We start from the raw sequence: 19,358 nt of genomic DNA, 5'->3' as shown, positions 1-19,358 counted from the left end.
AAACATCAACCACCACTTGTTAACAAAAATCTCTATACAGAATCTTCTGTAAAGCTTAATACCTTCTCAAATTACTGTTTGCTACTACTAAGCACAGTCACTATTTTACCTACTTTTCATATTTAGTCAAGTAATAAACCCTTATTAAGTAAAAAAAAAAGGTCTTCTGTAATCACAGAAAGTGTATTTGCTTACACTTCAGGGGAATATGTCCCATTTCTTAGGTCTTTATACCTTGAAGTATTAGAAGAGGGAAAGGACCATAGACGAGAAGTGTGAAGTGTGGAATACATACAACAACCTAGAGTAACATTGTTACTACAGTATTTCATGCAAACCACTTTTCCATAAACACAACCATATGTTTAAATATAAGGCAAACCAACACTGGAGGCCACTAAAAAGCCCATTCTTGTATTTCCCTTTATGAAGTAAAAGTCCAATTTCATTTAAGTGCTATCAAAGTAATCTTAACCCATAATATTGTTAAGAATTCTATTCATTAAAATCTTTTAATCAATGCTTGTTTTTCTACTAATATTTTTAGAGAATTTACATTTTTATGCTGAAAGTAATTTTTAAAAAAAATTAATTTCCAGAGAGACAGTGTTTACATGTCTTGCTACCTTTGATTGAGCTGGTGCTTCAACAGAATTGTAGTCTGTTACTTAGTATAGCAGCCACTGTTTTTATAATCTTTAAAACAGCAGAATTCCCAAGGCAGACTTATCAGGAAGCTGTAAACAAGTAATTTTACAAGACTTATTGGCAATAAAAAAAGTGATCTTTAGTCCTTTAGGATTTCAAATTCTCTGCCAAATGGAATTTTGGAAACTGTGGAATGTACTTCCAAATCAATACTCTGGAGCAGTATGGAAACTTGCCTCTGAGGAGGAGTCAAAATCTATTTCCAACCCAGATTCATCAGAATTTGGAAGAAAATTAGGATAGGAGTTTAATTCTGCATGCTCCTGCATGTTAGCAGAAACATTTTTCACAGCTGAGTGCATGAAGCACGAAGATTCCCAGAGCCAGGTTTCAAGGTCGGCAGAAGAGTGAGGCATTTTAAGGTGGCAGTATGAAGAATGAAGTTCCATAGTAGATGGGATAGTTTGACATTTTCTTAGTGATGCAAATTTGTCATCTTTCCTGTTTAAAAAAAAAAAAAAAAAAAAGGTGCTTCGATGACATTTATATTACTGTTCATGAATCTGACAAGGAATCTTCATAAGGAAGCACACTAGAGGAAAATAGTGTAACTTGAAATGCATTTAGCAGGAAATGGAGCACCAGGTAAATCTCAAAATTATCATATCTATCAGAGGGTACACAGTCATTTTGTGTTGTTCTCAGAAGTAGGTACAAAATAGTTACATTAAGTCATATTGTTCTGATGAGCTCAGAAGGGTAGACCTGTTTCTACATGACACCTCTTAAGTAGTCCTAATACTCCCCCAGCTATCCACTTGGAATATCTGCTGATTTACCTGTCCTTGCACTAACTGAACATTAACAATAGCCTCAACATTCATAAGCTGAGTAGCAAGTATATGTGTAAAAAAAAACTTCCCAAATGCCTTCTGCATTCCACGTTTCAACCAGCCCATTATCACCAAGCTGAACAACTGGAACAGAACCTTCCTACTCTACATGGGTCACCTGGTTAGTGTTTTCCAATTTGAAAAGTAAGAAACTGAAGTTGTCACTAAGAACACCCATTTTTTTCTTTGAAGTTCTCTCTGCTCTCTTACAGCACTTTTGGGGGAAAAACCCACCATAAAATGGTCTGCAACGCCTCCTTTCAAACACAAAAACCCCCAACTCACTATACACACACTTCAACAGCAGCTCTCATACCTGAAATTTAGGTGCACCAGAAGATACTATGCCCTAGGTTAAGTTTCTGGAAAGTATTTTCAAATTGTAAACAGCACAAATTTGAGATTTGAGTTTGAATCCAAAACAGAAGCTAGATTTGATGACTCAAGCAGAAGAGGGTAAAAAAATGTGTGTGGGATTACTATTCTGCAAAAGCAGATATTAAAATCTTGGTGGATGCAAAAAACTGAAACTAACTGCAAGCCCATAAAGAATTCCCTGTAGAATATAATGCAGATTCTACACATAGCCTTGGGACCCTGCTACCTTAAAACAGAATCCACTTAAAGGAAGGCTTCAGAAAACTTGTAACTTTGAAAGCATAAACAGTTCAGTGGGAGCTGATCACCTTACAGTTATCATAAAACCAAACAGCAAAAGCCACATGACCACCATGCTCTGTTCCATGGTCAAGACCTTGCTCTTTCCACAAGAAGATAAAAGATGTCTCTGGTTAATCATGACTCAGTGACCAAGTAACCAGTCTGAGAAATTAGATCCCAGACAGTCTTGTGATAGTGTTCCCTCCAAATGCTCATGGCAGGTGAAGAGTCGCATGATTGGTAAGGCTGAAATACGAGTGGCATCAAGGAATTGCTCAATAAGGGTAAGAGCAGCAGTAAGATAACTATACCCAAATTTACTGTGCTAGGAAGTCAGAAATACCATTAAAAGGGAAAAAACCCCACTGGATTACATGTGGTATCCAGTAACTGAAGAGATAACAATAACAGGATACCAAGGACACTAGAACAGGTTGTTCAGGAAGTTATCCAGGAAAGTTGTGGAAGCTCCATCCCTGGAAGTGTTCAAGGCCAGGTTGGATGGGGCTCTGAGCAACCTCATCTAGTGAGAGGTGTCCCTGCTCATGCAGAGGGGTTGGAACTGAATGATCTTTAAGGTCCCTTCCAACTCTAACCATTCTATAGTTTCATGATTCCAGCTACATTCTTACTTGTAGATATGACCTCAAAAGCCACAGTGTTACACAAGAAAAGGCTTTAGCCTCTCTTCTCCCTTCCTGAAATCAGTTATTGTACACAGGAATTTAATGCTTCTGAATTCTAGATAAAACTCAAGCTTCCACCCCATTTAGTCCTCCTTTAAGCTAGAGTCTTTAACAGTAAGTTTGACCACTCTCTGCTTCTAAGGGATAAAGCATATGAATTGGATCTTCCACAATGTAAACCCAGAACCTGGCAAAGCTTCTTGTAAGGAAGTAGGATCAAGCTGTTCTTCTCAGACAGACCTATCAAACCTGTGTTTCTGATGGGCAAGTGTATAGTATTGCTAGGGAAAAAAAACAAACAAAAAAACGGACTATCTTTGGTCTTTCTCCTTACCTAACTTTAGTACTCAGAACAGGAAGATAAAAGCTCAAGGAACTCTTGGCTCAAATAAAAGGGTATTTTTAATTTAAAAATATACTGTATATAGAACAAGTCAACATCTGCTGCAGTTATGAGTCTCCAGTGCTAGTGCTCTTTTGAAAGCTTTTATGAAGCATTTCAGAATTCTGTTAACTCTTCACAGGTTTCCAGGCTACTTTTTCTCCCCCTTTAACTAAGTCCTACTCAGGAACTCCAGAAGTTGTGAAAATCATCAGATCTACTCTGCCTAAATCTGGATTTATGCTCAGACCAAATCTTAGAAGACTTTATATTTAGAAGCACTTGGACCTAAGAGAGCCTATGCTTTTTATAGCACTACCCTGACATGGCTGTGCAACTCTGTTCCAGGAACAAATCCATTTGTTTACAGGAAAAACTAAGCTGAATATTGGTTGTATTGATTTCCTGAAAATTTGCAGAGCTCCTTGGGCAAATACTACACTACCTAGCAAAGGTATTCTTATATTCATACTGAGATGAGCTGTCAGCAATTCTTCTATGCACATAATGCTACAAAATTTAACAGAAGTCAAAAAGGCTAAACCTCACATGATCTTGGTAAGAGAAGCATAATGAACCTGGTTACCACCAGGTTAGAGTAGAGGTTTCTTTTCAACAGAAACAGGTTCCTAAAAATTCTCCCCATGTGTATTATTTTAGTTTTTCCCAACTATCTTTCAAAGACTGCCCTCCATATATTCCGTTTCTCACCTCTCACAATCTTTCCTGTCCAGACTCCTAAGAATCTAGTCTTTCTCCCAATGCTTTCTACTTCCTTCCTGCTACACTGCTACACCAGATTTGGAACACCTTGAGCAACATTTTCTTCCTCTTTTCCCCCAGCTACTGTGGGAGAAGAAACAAGGTGTCTACTCTGTAACCCACCCCTCTCCCCAAAAAAGCATAAGCCTCTCAACAGGCAACACCTCTTCACCTACAATAAGTAGCAGCTACTGATCAGTATGAAAAAAAAGTAACAGAAAACATACTTAAACAATGCTAAGGGTTAGAAGAAATGATAACTGTTTGTGTAACTTTTAAGAAAATTATTAAATCCTGTCATAAGATAAAAAGTTAATAGAAATTGAAGCTTTGATGGAATAGAGAAAATCACTATAAAAATGCATAGATGTGCATGCAGCAGCACCCCACCTTACCTGGATATACTGAACAACTTGTTTTTAGCCTGGGAATAAACTGTACCAGCAATCCGAAAAAACTGTTCTTGCATCCATCGAACATCAGCAGGCATGTCAGGAAACCAGTTTACTAACCTACAACCAGAACCAAAATACACTTGTAGTGTAAGTAGTAGATACAATCCGCAATATATACTTACATGTCACCTTTAACATTCAAAGTAACACAGCTTTCATTCTCCACAAGTAAACTCCCCCACTAAAATCTTCAGGTCTTCCCAACGTCTAAATTTCCACCTACTTCACTCACTGTTTTTCTCCAGGCTAAGTAAAAGAATGGCACAGTCCCTGCATCTGTGATCTGTGCTGATCAGATGAGCAGTATCTGTATTCCACACCTTGTAACCAACATTTAGGAAGCCTCTAAAGAATTCCTGTCTCTGAGACCTCCTTCTGAGTGGCAGTAACTTTCTAGTCAGTTTCAACTTAAGCAGGAGAGCAAAGAATAAAAGCACAGTGGAAGAATAAATAGCAGGCAGAAACAAAACAATGTCACAAATGTATATTTTTTTTCCTTATGATTTTTTTCTATGTATATTTTTTTCATGTATATTTTTTCCTTATGATTCCTTAATTACACCAGAGGTGAATGAGTGGCAAAAACCCATATTAAATTTCTGTTGAAACTTGCTTCCTCCCCCTCCACTATAAAAAAAAAAATAATAAAAAAAAAATTAAAAAAATTTTCACGTAAGCACTACATTAAGTGACACAGAAACAAGATACTTTACAGGAATTCTATGTGGCTCCATTTACAGAACATTTGCCTTCTCAAACATTTTCTAAACACAGTAATGACATCTACTGTTCAGCAGCTAGAATTCTCTTAAGCAAGCACAGAGCTTAGGGTTCATGGGACAGTCATTTAGCATAACTTCTCTTTTATAGGAACTGAAAAACAAAATTAAGCTGTTCCACACGTACAATTTCCAGTCAACCTAAAAAACCCTAGTAAGAAAATTTATATGGTAAATAAACACTGGATTTTACTCCCAACTTCAGAAGGAAGCTAAAGCGCTTGAACTGTCTGGATAGAGTTCAAATACCACAGCAGAATATATTAACTGCAATGAAGAATGGACTCATGTAAAACACAATTCAGGATCCTTCTTTCAAGCAATTATGAGACAGCTTAGAGTAACATGAGTAAACAGTTTAGGAATCTTCTTAATATGCTTATTTCTCTAGCCTTACACTACAGAGGTTTCAGAGGAATGCATTATGTGGGTAGAAATAATGGTTGTTACCACTTGAACTTTTGAGTATCCCAATGCCTACAATACTGAATGAGCTCTCAATTATTATAGTTCCAGAAGTATAGTAATTCTAACACAGTTCATTAAAAGTTCCTTACCGTAAAGCAACAGAGTAAGCAGACTCCACTGGCAGTGTGTATGGCAGCATAAGATAGGATATAACCCGTATAGGGAAGAGTTTAGAGAACTGAGCATAGAATCCATTCTGTTCTTTACACGCCTCCTGCAGTGCTTAAAAATAATTTTTTAAAGGGATGTTAGACTGTTTGAAAACCTTTCAAATACTTGCTTTAAGTTTGGTAATCTTCATTCAACATCATCATGTGAATAAGGCTCAGATGGAAAATGGAAGCATTAATATCAAGACACTCTTACCACAAAACTCCTCCACACTGTTTTAAAATAGGGGAAACACAGACTCACACCACAGGGACTAAAGGCATTATTCAGAATTTTTAAGCAGTAAGTTTAAGAATCAATTTATAATAAGAGGATGTGAAGGTCACCTCTTCAAAAATACTTGTATAGTTTGGCTAACATACCTCTCTTGTTAGAGACAATGCAACTCTAAGGAGTTTGTTTAATTTCTAAGGTTCTGCACATTCCAAATTTTATCTATAATTGTCAGAAATATCACACTTCAAATTTTGTCTCCCTAGGTCACTGGAGGGGGACAAATTTCAAATCTTGAAAACACCAATCAGCATCCACACAAAAACCTAGGTAAAATTCATAGATCAAAGAAATATTCTAAGTGGGTTTGGTCTCTTAACAGCCTGTTAAAAGACTGGAAAGAGAATTACAAATCTACAGAAGCCTGTTTTAAAAATAAGATGGGGATAATCAATGTTTGGAATTGAGGTTCAACTTAAATGTGAAGTATATGCTTACAAAAATACTGTGTGCATACAAAGATTATCTGAAACCAATGAGAATTTAGTTCTCTGCAGTGTTGAAAGTAGCTCCTTCCTCCTGCTTCAATCTTACTTCTGTAGCTAAATCAAAATGTTCACTTTTAATAAGTATTTAAAGAAATTCTTTGGGCTGGGTTAGTTTCTGATATCACAGGCGCTTATAAAATTAAATAAAAAGCAGCATATACAAATTCTAAGAATTAAGCAGGGGAAAAATAAACCAAAGTTTGCTGATCAAAGCTACAGGAAACAATCTGAAGCATATACCTTTACGAAGTCTAGGAGGTAGACTCTCAAATATGCTATTCTCCAAAGGCCATGGGTTTTGCTTCAATTGGTCATCAAGCACTTCCATTTTTAAAGATTCCACTCCATTATTTTCTGTCAATTTTTTTTGCTTCATAGGGTCAATGTGTTGCCCAGCTTCACAAGGATTTCTTTTTGTGAAGGACAAGTGGATATAAATTGAGTCATTCAGAATACCTGAAAGAGTCAAGAGCTTCCACTTAGGCTTAATCCACAGGTCTTGAGTACCTGTAGTCTCTGTATCTGTACAAAGGCCTATTCTGAGGGACTGTCATATACCCAATGTCAAATGCACTTGCTCTTATAATTCCACAAATGTTTAATCACTCTGATGAATACTCTTTTGCAGGTTTGGGCCTTACTTTAAAACAGGTTCTAAAGAAAAGGAAAAATGAACAATTAACTGAAACTGCACTGGAAATATAGTCATTTAACAAAGTTGTTTTCCAGCAAGAAAGTAAACTATATAAAGGAAAGGAAAACTGATATAATTTTTATTTGAAAGAAAATACTTAAACCACATCACACACTTTACAAATTTGACACGGCAGGTAACACATGGTACTTTGAGACATTGCTGCAAGAGGGTGGAGAAGGAAAGTAAATGGTACACAATTTAAGATACATCCAAAGTACAGATCTAAATCAGCATTGGTTACCTTGCAAAACCAGTGCCAATTAAGACATAGCACTGATAATTACTTTAGAAACAAGCACTAAGTAATGAGCACAAAAAAAAAAAAAAAAAAAAAAAGGGGGGGGGGGGGGGGATTTATACTCTTTCCAGAAAATCATTACAAAGTTACTTACATATAAAGACTATCAAATTGGACTACAATCCTAACCTACATACAACAGAATTTATTCTACTTAAAATTAATCCTGAAAGACATATGTCAAAAGAATGCAGTGAATTTAGTACAAGCATTACAGATGGGGGGGGGGGGGGGGGGGAATTAAGTCCTACAGTTGAAATAAGAAGAAAGGAGATGCATAATGAATGAGTTTGGAAAGGTTATAATTATCATTGATTAAGCTTAAAGGAAGACAAACTTGTGACAGAATAAGAACAAAGGTGATCACAAGATTGTTAGCATGAAAAAGAGGAAAACAGTGCAATACAGAGAGGATGCGAGGGAAAGACACCTAGGAATAGCTGCAAGGAATCTCAGATATTAGTGTCAGATGGAAACATTCACACATGAAACTTGTGGGTGCAGTACAGCAACAGAACCCATCAGCACAGACAATCAAACTATAGGCTCCTTGTGCTTTTAATCACCTGGTAAAATGTGTGAAGCAGGACTTTCTCATTAAGTATTTAATAATATTAGTAGAAAATCAAACTCTTAAGCAGAATCGTGATGTTTCTTAATAGTGAAGAAAATTGTTCAAAGAAAACTTGAATATTTTATGTTTAGTTATAACAGAGTATAAGCAGAAAGCATATAAATATACAACTGCATTACTGTATTACAGCTGGCACTATCTGTAATCGTGCAAACACCACATTTCAGTTTCCACTGTTCTAATCCTTCTCAGCACCAATTTGCTTCTGTATCCAAATAGTGCAAGGGCCATGCATAGTTAACACACAGTTAACTTCACCTTAATATGAAGTTATTGTCTTCAACTTGTTTGTTTAAAAGTGTGCAGAACTATAACATATTTTAATATAAAATATGTTACTAGAATTCTAGGAGTAGAGCAGAGTAACTCTCAATTCTTCTACCTAAGCTTAGCTGGGTCCCACCAAGTGCTATATTGGCAAGTCACCTTCTGAAGTCTTTCATGATAGAGACCATGGATCTGTCTGTGAGTGTTTATATGTTGTTGTTAGACAGTTCTCAGTTCTAGACTATAAGGCTTTACTTAGACATTCCCATGCATGATAGCAGAGGAGAAAATAAGAAGATCCATGTTTCACAGGAGTGGAAAATAATAGGATATTCCTATCCTTCATCACTAACCCAAAACAAATTAATAATGCAATTTCCCTAGAACTGGAATTCTTTGGTAATTTCATGTAACAATACTGTTAACATTCACTTCACAAATTTGCTAAAAACCCAAAAGTTCAGTTTCTGTGTGGCAGCACAACTTATCTTGGGTGAATAGTTACTACAACTATATGATTTCTACAAGAACTAAGCTTACCATCATCCCTTCAAAGACCTAGCCCCTTCTTACCTATATAAAACTCTGTCACTATTTTTTTTTTTAAACTCAGGTTAAGAAGACCACATCACCAATAATTATCCACAAATATAACATACCGGTCTCTTTCAAGAATTTAAGAGCATCTGAATATCCTTGCTCACAAATCTCTCCTAGTACCTGAAAGCATACAGTAAATGAGTTAGACAAATAAGTAATTCAAGAGCATTTCCCTCATCAGATCTGAAGTTAATACTGCTATAGCAAAGTTTACAAGGCAACTTCCCTGTGTGAAGTATTAATTGAGAACTTCACAAAACCAAGAACCTTGAGAATTTCTGCTAAGTTCTAAAGCACCTGGATAGCAGGTTAACATGAAAGAACTAAACTGACTGCTATTAATTTACCAATGTTGATTTTATGATAGAACCCTGTGCTAATTCCCAAATAAATAAAGCAAATAGCAGACATGCATTTTTAGTCTGAGAGACTAAAATATGGAGAATTAACACAAACTATTAAAAAAAAAAAAAAAGGAACAAGACGAGAAATGTCACCATAAAAGTTTATACAACTGCCCAATTATATGTCCAGATTACTGTAGCTTTCTGCAAAAGCAAGGCTTTCATAGGAAAAGATGTTTTAGTAATTACACAAAGGCAATGAGTTACCTTAGGTTCTGGCGGAAAGAGCGCTTGTGTTAAACGGTAAAAGTTCCCCAAACTGAACTGAATGCTGGTATTGGTCACATTCATTTCATGAAAGTTGGCAGAATTTCCCTTTGGACAGATATCACACTCCCCAGCAAAAGGCGAAACTGTGATGGTATTCTTAGATTCATGTTGAGGTAAATTGTCACTGATTCCCCCATCCACATAGCGCTACAAAAATGAACAGAAATAAGAAGTCTTAAAGACTGAAAATTTCAGACTATCAAATTTCCTATGTAATTACTAAATAGCACTTGAGACCATAACCAAACAGCCTCTGCCTATGCTCCTGGGCTAAATATTTTGAGTAGCATTCTTTGTCCTCTAGTTGTCAGGTAAGAAGCATTCCTTCTTACAGTTCCATGGGAACTGTATCTATCCAGGATCCTTCTACATGTTTAAGAAAGAGCAAGTCCACTGAAGTTACACAAACATGCAGAGAAAAAGTAATGCAGCTGTCTCCACTTCCTCAAAGCAAAGCACCAAACAAAAAGCTGCCAGGGTATTTCTTCTTCTGAACAATGAAGTTTATTATTGTTCACTTCAGCTCTACATTTTCTGAGTGAACACAAATATCAGCATTCTGGGATGATATTAAACTAGCTTTGTAACTGACACTTCAGAAAGAATACAAGTAAAAGAATAGCTCTACATTACAAAGCTCCCATTCCATGATACTAAACCATTCAGCTAGAATAAAAGTAACTTTAAGTTATTCTTAGTAATCAGAATTTGGTATAAAAGCATCACAACTATTTGGCATAACAAAATGGCAGCCAAACCCACCACACCCAAAAGCTTCACAACTGGAAATTGGATATAGCTATTTAAAGTCTCCCTCAAGTCTTTGTTTCAAAGTATACATGAGTGAAGCACCAAGCCAGTTAAACAGCAAGCTGCTACAAAGTTTACATAGTTGACATTACATTGTGTTTAAATCCTAAAGGAGTCACACCAGGCACGTGCAACTGTGGCACTGTTACACAAAAAAAAAAAACCAACAAACCACCTCCCAAGAATTGAAATCATGCCAAAATAATTGCAAAAATCAAAAGCATGCAATGATTCCTTCATTTTCCTGCCCTCAAAATAGGACCAAATAAAGCATCACTTGTATGTTTTTGTACTCTGAACTAAGCCTTTTAAAATAACATTGTTGTCTGGTGACAAGAACTGAATAGCCAGATTAGCCTGGATCCACCTAAACCTTGGATTCAGTCCAACGTCCTGTTTTCATAACACCTTTAATCTGGAAGAGTTTAAGGAGACATACAAGCTTTAGAAGTGCAGATAAAGAAAAATCCCTATAAAGTTCTAATCACTTTTGCTTAAATTTCAGCATAAAGAAAAAAATACATTTCCTATCTATCCTTGACCTTTTAGCACTTCCAGATTGCCTTAAGAAGAGTCTGTAATTAAACACTGTTAGAGTATTCTTTCAATATTCTTCCCCTCTCCTTGTGTAAGGCACACCAAAGTTGGAAGGAAAGCAAATACAAGTTAATACAACCCTCCTTTAATGAGGGATTTCAGAAAACCCAGTATAGCCATGAAGTGTTAAGAGGCTTTGTAACCAACAGTTCTGTGAAGTTACAGAACAGACTTGCATACCAACAGTTTACATTTAAAAAGCAGTCTTTCTAATACTGTATACAAACAACAAAAGACATTAAAAGGCTTCATTTATACCTAAATGAACATGAAACCTTAATCCATGTTTTAAGGCAGACCTACCTACAGGAAGATTACAAAGGTTTCTAATAAACTATCTTACAAGATTTTAGGGTTTTTTTAACCAAATCACCCTTCCTATACATTGAAGCAGGTGAATGAGCATCACTTTCATCAGTTAATTATCCTGAAGTTCAACACTTGCAAGCTTAGAATACCTTTTTATAGTGACTGCATAAAATTTGAAAGAACAGGTATGTTTTGCAGAATGAAGAAACACTTAACAAATCTTTCACACACTTAGTGTTTCCTTGCTTTTTTTGAGATGTTGGAACATACAACTACAGTACTAGAAGCTATGCTGAAGGTATTTATTTTATAGGATAACTGAAAAAACATACGTTGTCTCTTAACATTTTCAGAATAGCTAGAATGATTTTTAGATCTTAACAATAGACTTACCACACCTCTAAATGATGGTGGAATTAGGCCACAATAAATAGGGACAAATGAACTACAGATTAAAGCCTGTAGGAAAATGAGACCATATAAATTAAACGGCAACTATGTTATTAAAATTATAATTTCTCTTTAGATGTTAGCAAAAACAAACAAGCAAGCAAGCAAACATGCAAAAAACCCCTCATTAAGCACACTTAAAGAAGGGGAGTGAGGAGGGAGGTATTAAGGACAATTTAAGATAAGGGTATTTCACACTTCTTTTTCAGAATGTAACCACATTCCATCTATTAAAAAAAAAAAAAAAAAAAAAAAGGGGTGGGGGTACGTCTCCCTAAAGCACCATTTCTGGAAATGCTAATTAGCAAGGAAAAGTTTATCATTGTTCACTTCAGCTCTACATTTTCTAAATAATCTCAGTAACAGTGAAAACAAATATCAGCATTCTGGGATGATATTAAACTAGCTTTGTAACTGACACTAAAAGTATGAAAAAGTTTGACTTTTTCTTGATTACTATCTTGATAAGAATGACTAGGACAAACTTTATTCATGAAGGATATAGTTTCATTAGAGACACTGCACTTGAGAAACATTTATACTTTTAAAGACTGATCCCTCACTAAAACAGTTTACAGATGCATTGAATGGGAAAACTAGCAAGTTAATTTAGCATAATCAAGCTTGAATTTATCTTTAAAATACTTTCAAAATAGTAATATCCAAACATGTGTAAAATGAAAATACAGTGGATGATTTAAAATGGACTTAACATTACAGAAACTTCTATAGTTGCCAGAAGTACACATACCTGGACTACTTCTTCTTTAGAGTTAAAATTAGATATCAATGCATTTTTACCATCAGATACTCTGGTTAGTGAAATATACAGTCTGCCCGAAGACAACTTGTGAGTGTCTTCTGGAAGATTTCTCATAAGTCCATCTCTAATTATCTTTATCACATCAAAGGAAGGATGAAGAGGACCAAGATTTCGCCTTCTAGCTTCTTTGGCTAATGCCAGAACATCTGCACAAGCTTGAGCTGAAAATAAAATACATTTCATTTAAGAACAGAAGGTATGCCAAAAACAAAACAAAAAAAAACCCCACACTTCCAATAATAAAGCAGGTCCGGTGATCTGAATTTTCTCTGATTAATAGTAGGAAAATTCAAGAGCTATTATTATTACTTTAAATATATAATTTAATATTTATATACTTATATAAATATATATATAATAATAAATATTTAATAAATTAAGTATTATTATTCCAACAGATAAACCAACTGTACATAAATGTTGAGGATCTTTGCAGAAGACCTAGCCACTAAGTTACTCATATGTTATTTACAGGTTGACTGTAGGTGTAAAATACCTATACAAGATACTTCTGTAAAGAATTATTCATTCCGGAAACGCATTCTTTAAAGAAAAAACAAAAATGAGTGACCTTTTGTAAGCATGGGCTTGGATACATTCTATATGCAACACCCACAAAAACCTGCAGTGTTTTATGCACAGATTTAAGGTCCACAGAATGTCTGCTGAAGAAGCAGAGCAGCTGGGCTCATCACAGCTGGTACCACTTGTTGTATTTTAAACAAACTTAGGGTTTCAGAGTACCATTTATCTTTGTTTATATATAAACACAATAAAGAGAACACTGAATATGAATTTATGGTAGGGAGCACCAGGAGGGAAGTTTTTAAAGCAGTGGATAAGGAATGTGGAGGAGATCTGAAACACCTCTCACGTCTCCACTTAAATAGGTGCATTTTTGCCAATACATAAAGGCCCATAGTAATTTTTTCTCGAGTTGTATCAGCCTTTGGGAACTTGTACAAACCACTACACAAGATACAGTAATTTCAACAACCACACAGAAAGAACAGCAGCTCATCCACCTGCAATATTTTGTTTGAATTTTTGATGTCATGTTTCTCCAGGGCATACTTTGAGGAAATTGCCTGATAAGCTTGTCAACTTGGTAGAGAAAAGGGGGTGGGGAGGAAGGTCAAAGTAACAGGTTATTAACCTCAGTGGTATGCTACAAGGTCACCTAAAAGTATTTTTCCAAACTTACATATTTTAACTTACATAGCCTATCTGGAATAGGCAGGAGTCAGTTTATCAAGTTAAACATGAGCACTGTGCTGGAAACAACTCTGTTTAAGCCTTTGAGCTGAGCTTAATTGCCAAAAACATTATCTTACTACAGCCTTATTTTTCCCCCCCTTAAATAGCAATGTTCAGACCTTTTTCATTCTTAACACAGTAAACAAAGAGTCTATGTTCAAAACCGTATCTCTAAAAAAATCTGAGGTATCAGACATACTTCCTTTTTATAAATACAATTTTCTTCTTTCCAACCTTGTAGAGTGAAGCCTTGGGCCATGAATTCACTGATTTCAGTAGCCTGACCCCACCACCCATCCCAGAAGAGTATGAAATATTTAGATACAGCTCACTGTTCATGGCCAAATACATGCTGATGTTAGTACAACCCCTTTATGTGCAATTAAAAAAAAACACAAGGCACACTCTAGGAAGTGGTTTCCAAAAGCAGCCACGCTGACAGTTCTTGCAGTTCTGTTTTATCATGCGTTCACAGAAATTAACATCTCCCTTTTTAAAATAAACTAATATAGCAGTGTTCAATCTTCTAAATCTCATAAACAGAGAAATCAGGCACAGTACAGGAGTCTGAAATACTGAACTACCAGAACTCTGTCCAGGAAGAGCATTCTTAGTGCATGCATTAGTTCCCTTTTGCAAAATAAGTATATTTTTCGACACCTTCTGCACCAGGTGATCGTTCCAAAAAAAAAAAAAAAAAAAAAAAGACCAAGAACACTGGGTACACAGAACAAGTTCTCACTTCTCTTCCGGATCTTGTCCCTGTTTTTCTAGCTAGCATCCTGTAAAATTGAAGCTCAATTTCTTATCTAAGCTTGAAGCACAGTACCATCTTCACACATTTGAACTGCAGGCTTGTTTCTTCAGAAACAAATAAAGTAATCAAGTGCCCTCTACTAACCTTGCATTGCATTTATTTACCTCTCACCATCAAGTAATGTCAGGCAAGGATCACCTCACTTTAAAGATCTTACTTAAAGTGCCACAAATCTGACACCCTCTCACAGTTTAGATTTGAACGTGTTTCAACTTTCTTTTAGAAAATAACTACCCATCCAAATGAAATTTGGTACCCATCTCTTCCATATACAAGACTTTCTACATTTGAGGCAGTCTATTGGAAAAAAAAGAAAAAAGAAAGAAAAATTTACATACATACTTTATGGTAACCTATTTTAAATAGAAGGGCTCCTAAGCTGAAAAATAACATGTTCTGTCTACCCAAGAGTATGTGATATTAAATCATAAATTTTTAAAAAGCTCCTCATTATTAATTCAGACTGTTTCAACTTACTTTCCTCCTTTCTTTCCTTACCAGAGCTGAAATAAAGTTACCTCTGAGACTGGTGTATTCCAAAACTATACCAGACACTGATACACCTCTAAGCTTCTTCCTCTTATCTTCCCACAAATTCAATGAACTCAACTTCTTCCTCTGTATGGAAAAACGTTTTTGTTTTGTTTTGCTTCTTTTTCCTAGTTGATGGCTGTTTACCTCAATCCAGACTTGAAATTCTACAAAATCTCAATCTACCTATCCAACAGGTAACACAAATAAAACCCTTTATTTAAAACATCCAGCTTCAAGAGATGAAATATGCACATCTATTTTAGTCAAAACACCTGCTCATATATATACACATACATAGTCTTGTATATGCATATATACATACACAGGCTTGCATTCCTGAAGGAGTGAAGTCTTGAACATTTTCCAGGATGAAGAGCCCACAACCTGCTCCTTGGCACCTGTTCTAGTACTTTACCACACACAGGGTAATTTTCTTTTCCTTTTACCTAATCATAATTTGCATTATTCCAGCTTATGTCTGCCGCATTTCATCTTTCCACTGCCTAACTCTGAGAAGAGTCTGTCTGTCTTTCCACAGTGAAATGCAACTGTGAAAACATGTGGGACTTGTTATTTGTTATTGCAGTTGTTATTTCTGCAGTTGTGGTGATTAAAGTCTATCAAAAGAAAGGAGGGTATAATATGAACTAATGAAATACATAAAATTATTGTACCATACTGTACATATTGTACCATATTGTACCATCTTCAGAGCTTAGTTACAATCCTCTGCTTTCACACAAACTCACAAAATGTGAACAGCTAAAAAGATCCAGAATTAACACGTAGTGTGATGAATTTACAACAATACATAGATATGTGGCTAATTTTGAACTGTCTTCCAGCATTCCCAAGCGACTTCTTTTTGTTTTAAAAAATTTTCAAGAAGAAATACTATTGGCCATTAAATACAATATCTTGGGCAGCAATCACACACATACTAGCTACTCGACTATGTTAGAGAAAAGCAAAAACCTCAGTCAGCATACAAGAAGGGAAATAAAAGGGAATAATTTGAAGTCTCCAAACACCAATTACAAAAAAGCTAGAATTTTTAACTGTTAGCAATATATACTTTCATATGAACAATAAACTTTTTTTGTGTACTTAAGGATACTTCAGATATTTAAAGTGGCCTCCTTAACTAATTTACAATTACTTAAGTCTCAGAACTAGATATGTTCTAAAAATAATTAGTTATTATGGATAAGTAGGATTTGTTTTAAAAGCTGATATTATAGTCATAACTCAAATGTGTTATGTCAGGACACTACAGAAAAATTAAATTTAAAAGTTTAAGTAACACCAGCTTGCTGTTAAAGCTTTGAAGAAATTAAGTGTATGTAATACATTATCAGTGGCTAAACAGCAGACACGAACATTTCACAGCATTACTCTCTTGCACATGGAGAATTTGTTTTAGTCAGTGAATTATTCCCCCAGAAATTTAAAAGTAAAATCCAAATCCCTTAGAAAACAAGCATCTATTGTTTATTCCTCTATCCACAAGATGAAACTTGAACAAAAACTTCTAGTTCTAAACATGCTAAGGGTACCATTAGTAAAAACAGTGTTGAGCCATGAACTAGACAAGCTTTTATTTAGGGGATCTCCATGGTTTAAAAGTAATACCGTTTTCACAGTCCCATATATTTCATATGTTTTTTAAATTGCATTCTAGTCACTATCCTAAATAGCTGGATATTTTATTTGTATCAAGCTTACTGGAATATCTTGCATATCTAATTCACTAGATAAATGCATATTTGGGTTCTCATGATCCCTAAAGAAGTAGAAGTAAGGTGTACTTTTCCTACTGATAGAAGGCAAGTGTTTATTTCATAACAGAAACTAAATTGAGTTGCAAACTAAAATCTTTCATCCAGTATAAATACAAAAGACAACGTCCATTACTTAAATCACAATTAAAATCAGCAATTTCAGTCAATCCGCTGTTTCTAATCATATACCCAAGTAACCTATGTAATATACACTGTGCAGAGATTAAAGAGGAAAAGCATGTTAAAGCTAACCTAAGCCATGACCTTAACTCTCTTAGCCTGACCCCAAGAAAGGAGAAGCTTTAGAGGAGGCAAGTTAAAGCTAACTGAAACTCCATGTGCCAAGGCAACTGCAGGAAAGATGCATTATTTCCCAATAAACTGTGAATATTGTCTTGTGAACTGATGAGTCTGCTTGCTTTGCTGGTACCCCCCGCTCTCCCAACAATTCCTCTACTTTGAGCAAAGGTACGAAAAGCTGATGTGCCTTCTGGCTTTGGAGTTGCAGACAGTGGGTCGGTAACAATCTCTCTTCGTGCAAAGTAGAGGAATCTCTCTACATGTATCTGTCCCTGTACCTGAGGCAGTAAATTCCAACTATTTGACTACACAAGTGTTGGAACTGGATGTGGATGCATCACCGAGACCATTTCTTGAACCCAGAGGGTGCGAAATAGCCATCCAAGGTGAAGACACACTCACTTTAACACTTGCCTCTTCCCCGACCCTCAGGAGTACAAGCTATTTTTGGGTATTTTACTCGGAAGCAAGATGTGCACGGGATGAGACATAAATAGGAAAGAGGCAGCCCAACACACCTACAGGGCCATGGATTCCGCTGGGATTTAAATTCATAGAAGGGGTTATGTTCCTCTTTGTGGGCAGAAAACGAAAAATAAGAGAGACAACGGCCGCCCAGCCAGGAGAGGGAAGGAGAGCCCAGCAAAGCCCCGCCACTGTCCCCGCCACCCCGCAGCGCCGGCGGAGGCGGCCCCACGGCCGGAGCCTCGCCGCAGTCGCTCTCCACCACCTCCGCAATCAGAGCCGAGCCGGCCCGGCCCTTCCCGCAGGCCCGCACCGCTATCCCTCTCCCTCAAACCCACCGCCCCATTCCCCCTCATCCCTCCGAACCCTCCCCCGCGTCCCGGAGCCGCTGACCCAAAGAGCCGCCCCCGGCCAGCACGGCGCCGGCCAGCGCTCCGGCGGAGGCTCCGTAGATGTGCCGGGCGTCGCGGATGACGTGCGGAGCGCGCTCCTGCAGGCAGGTGGCGGCGCCGATGTGGTAAACGCCCAGGAAGCCGCAGCCGGCGAAGGAGACGCTCCAGCCCCGCTCCCGGTCCAGCATCGTCACCAGCGGGCGAGCAGCGGGCGGGCGGGGGCTGCTGTGAGGCGAACACCCGAACACCTCCGGCGGCTTCGGCCGCTTCCCCAGCGACTGAGGCGTGAGCAGCGGGACCCTCCCTGCGGCTTTACCCGGCCCGCGCGGCAGCCAATCCCGCGCTCCCGCTCGCCCCGCCCCGCGGCCCCGCGGCGCCGCAGCCAACCCGCGGCCGATATGCAAATGACGCCCCGCCCCCCTTCCCCTCTCTCCCCGACTCGGGGGGGGCGCGCGGCGGGCGGTTGCGGGGCTGCGTGACCCGGGGCCCGCGTGTCGCCGGCGAACGGTCCCGCGGCCTCTCAGCAGCCTCCGCCCCTTCAGCCCCTTCAGCCCCTTCAGCCCCTTCAGCCCCTTCAGCCCCTTCAGCCCCATGGCCCAGGGCTTCCCTGCACGTCCGTACCCGGGCGGCTGCTCGCTGCCCCTGTGGGGATAGGTGCCGCGGGGTGGTCCCGCACGCTCACGCACGGCCGTGCGCCGCGAAGTAGGGCGCAGGCTGGGCTCAGTAGGGCTGCGGCATCTGGGTAGCGCTGGAACGGGACCTGTAGCCTTCAGATAAGAAAGGAGGCCAGCTCTGGGATCTGACCCTGCTTCCAGCCGCCGAGGGGTACCCGGACAAGGAGCTGGTCCCGCAGCCGGTGCAGGCAGCGGGAGGGCGGGTTTAGCTCCGATGATCCGATGATCAAAGGATTGCATCCTGCTAGCGTGTAGAGACATTTGTATTTCATGACCTTTAGAGCAAGCACTGTTTAATAATCCTGCAATAAACT

At 38.0% G+C, this 19,358-nt stretch overlaps 1 protein-coding gene across 1 annotated transcript; it reads right to left on the bottom strand.

Moving 5' to 3' along the window:
- Positions 1–510: 510 nt before the first annotated feature.
- On the bottom strand, positions 511–18,674 carry LOC139791242 (patatin-like phospholipase domain-containing protein 2). The gene is made up of 9 exons (XM_071733268.1): positions 18,372–18,674; positions 12,753–12,985; positions 11,945–12,010; positions 9,773–9,982; positions 9,221–9,281; positions 6,906–7,121; positions 5,823–5,955; positions 4,427–4,543; positions 511–1,149 (listed from the first exon to the last, which is right to left on the bottom strand). The coding sequence occupies exons 1-9, from the start codon at positions 18,556–18,558 to the stop codon at positions 855–857; spliced, it is 1,518 nt and encodes a 505-aa protein (XP_071589369.1). The 5' UTR covers positions 18,559–18,674; the 3' UTR covers positions 511–854.
- Between the last annotated feature and the right edge of the window lie 684 nt (positions 18,675–19,358).

This window comes from Heliangelus exortis, chromosome 1 (genome assembly GCF_036169615.1).
Source record: "Heliangelus exortis chromosome 1, bHelExo1.hap1, whole genome shotgun sequence".
NCBI classification, from domain to species: domain Eukaryota; kingdom Metazoa; phylum Chordata; class Aves; order Apodiformes; family Trochilidae; genus Heliangelus; species Heliangelus exortis.
The sequence above is the reverse complement of the archived record's forward strand: the minus strand, read 5'-3'. Positions and strand labels throughout refer to the sequence as shown.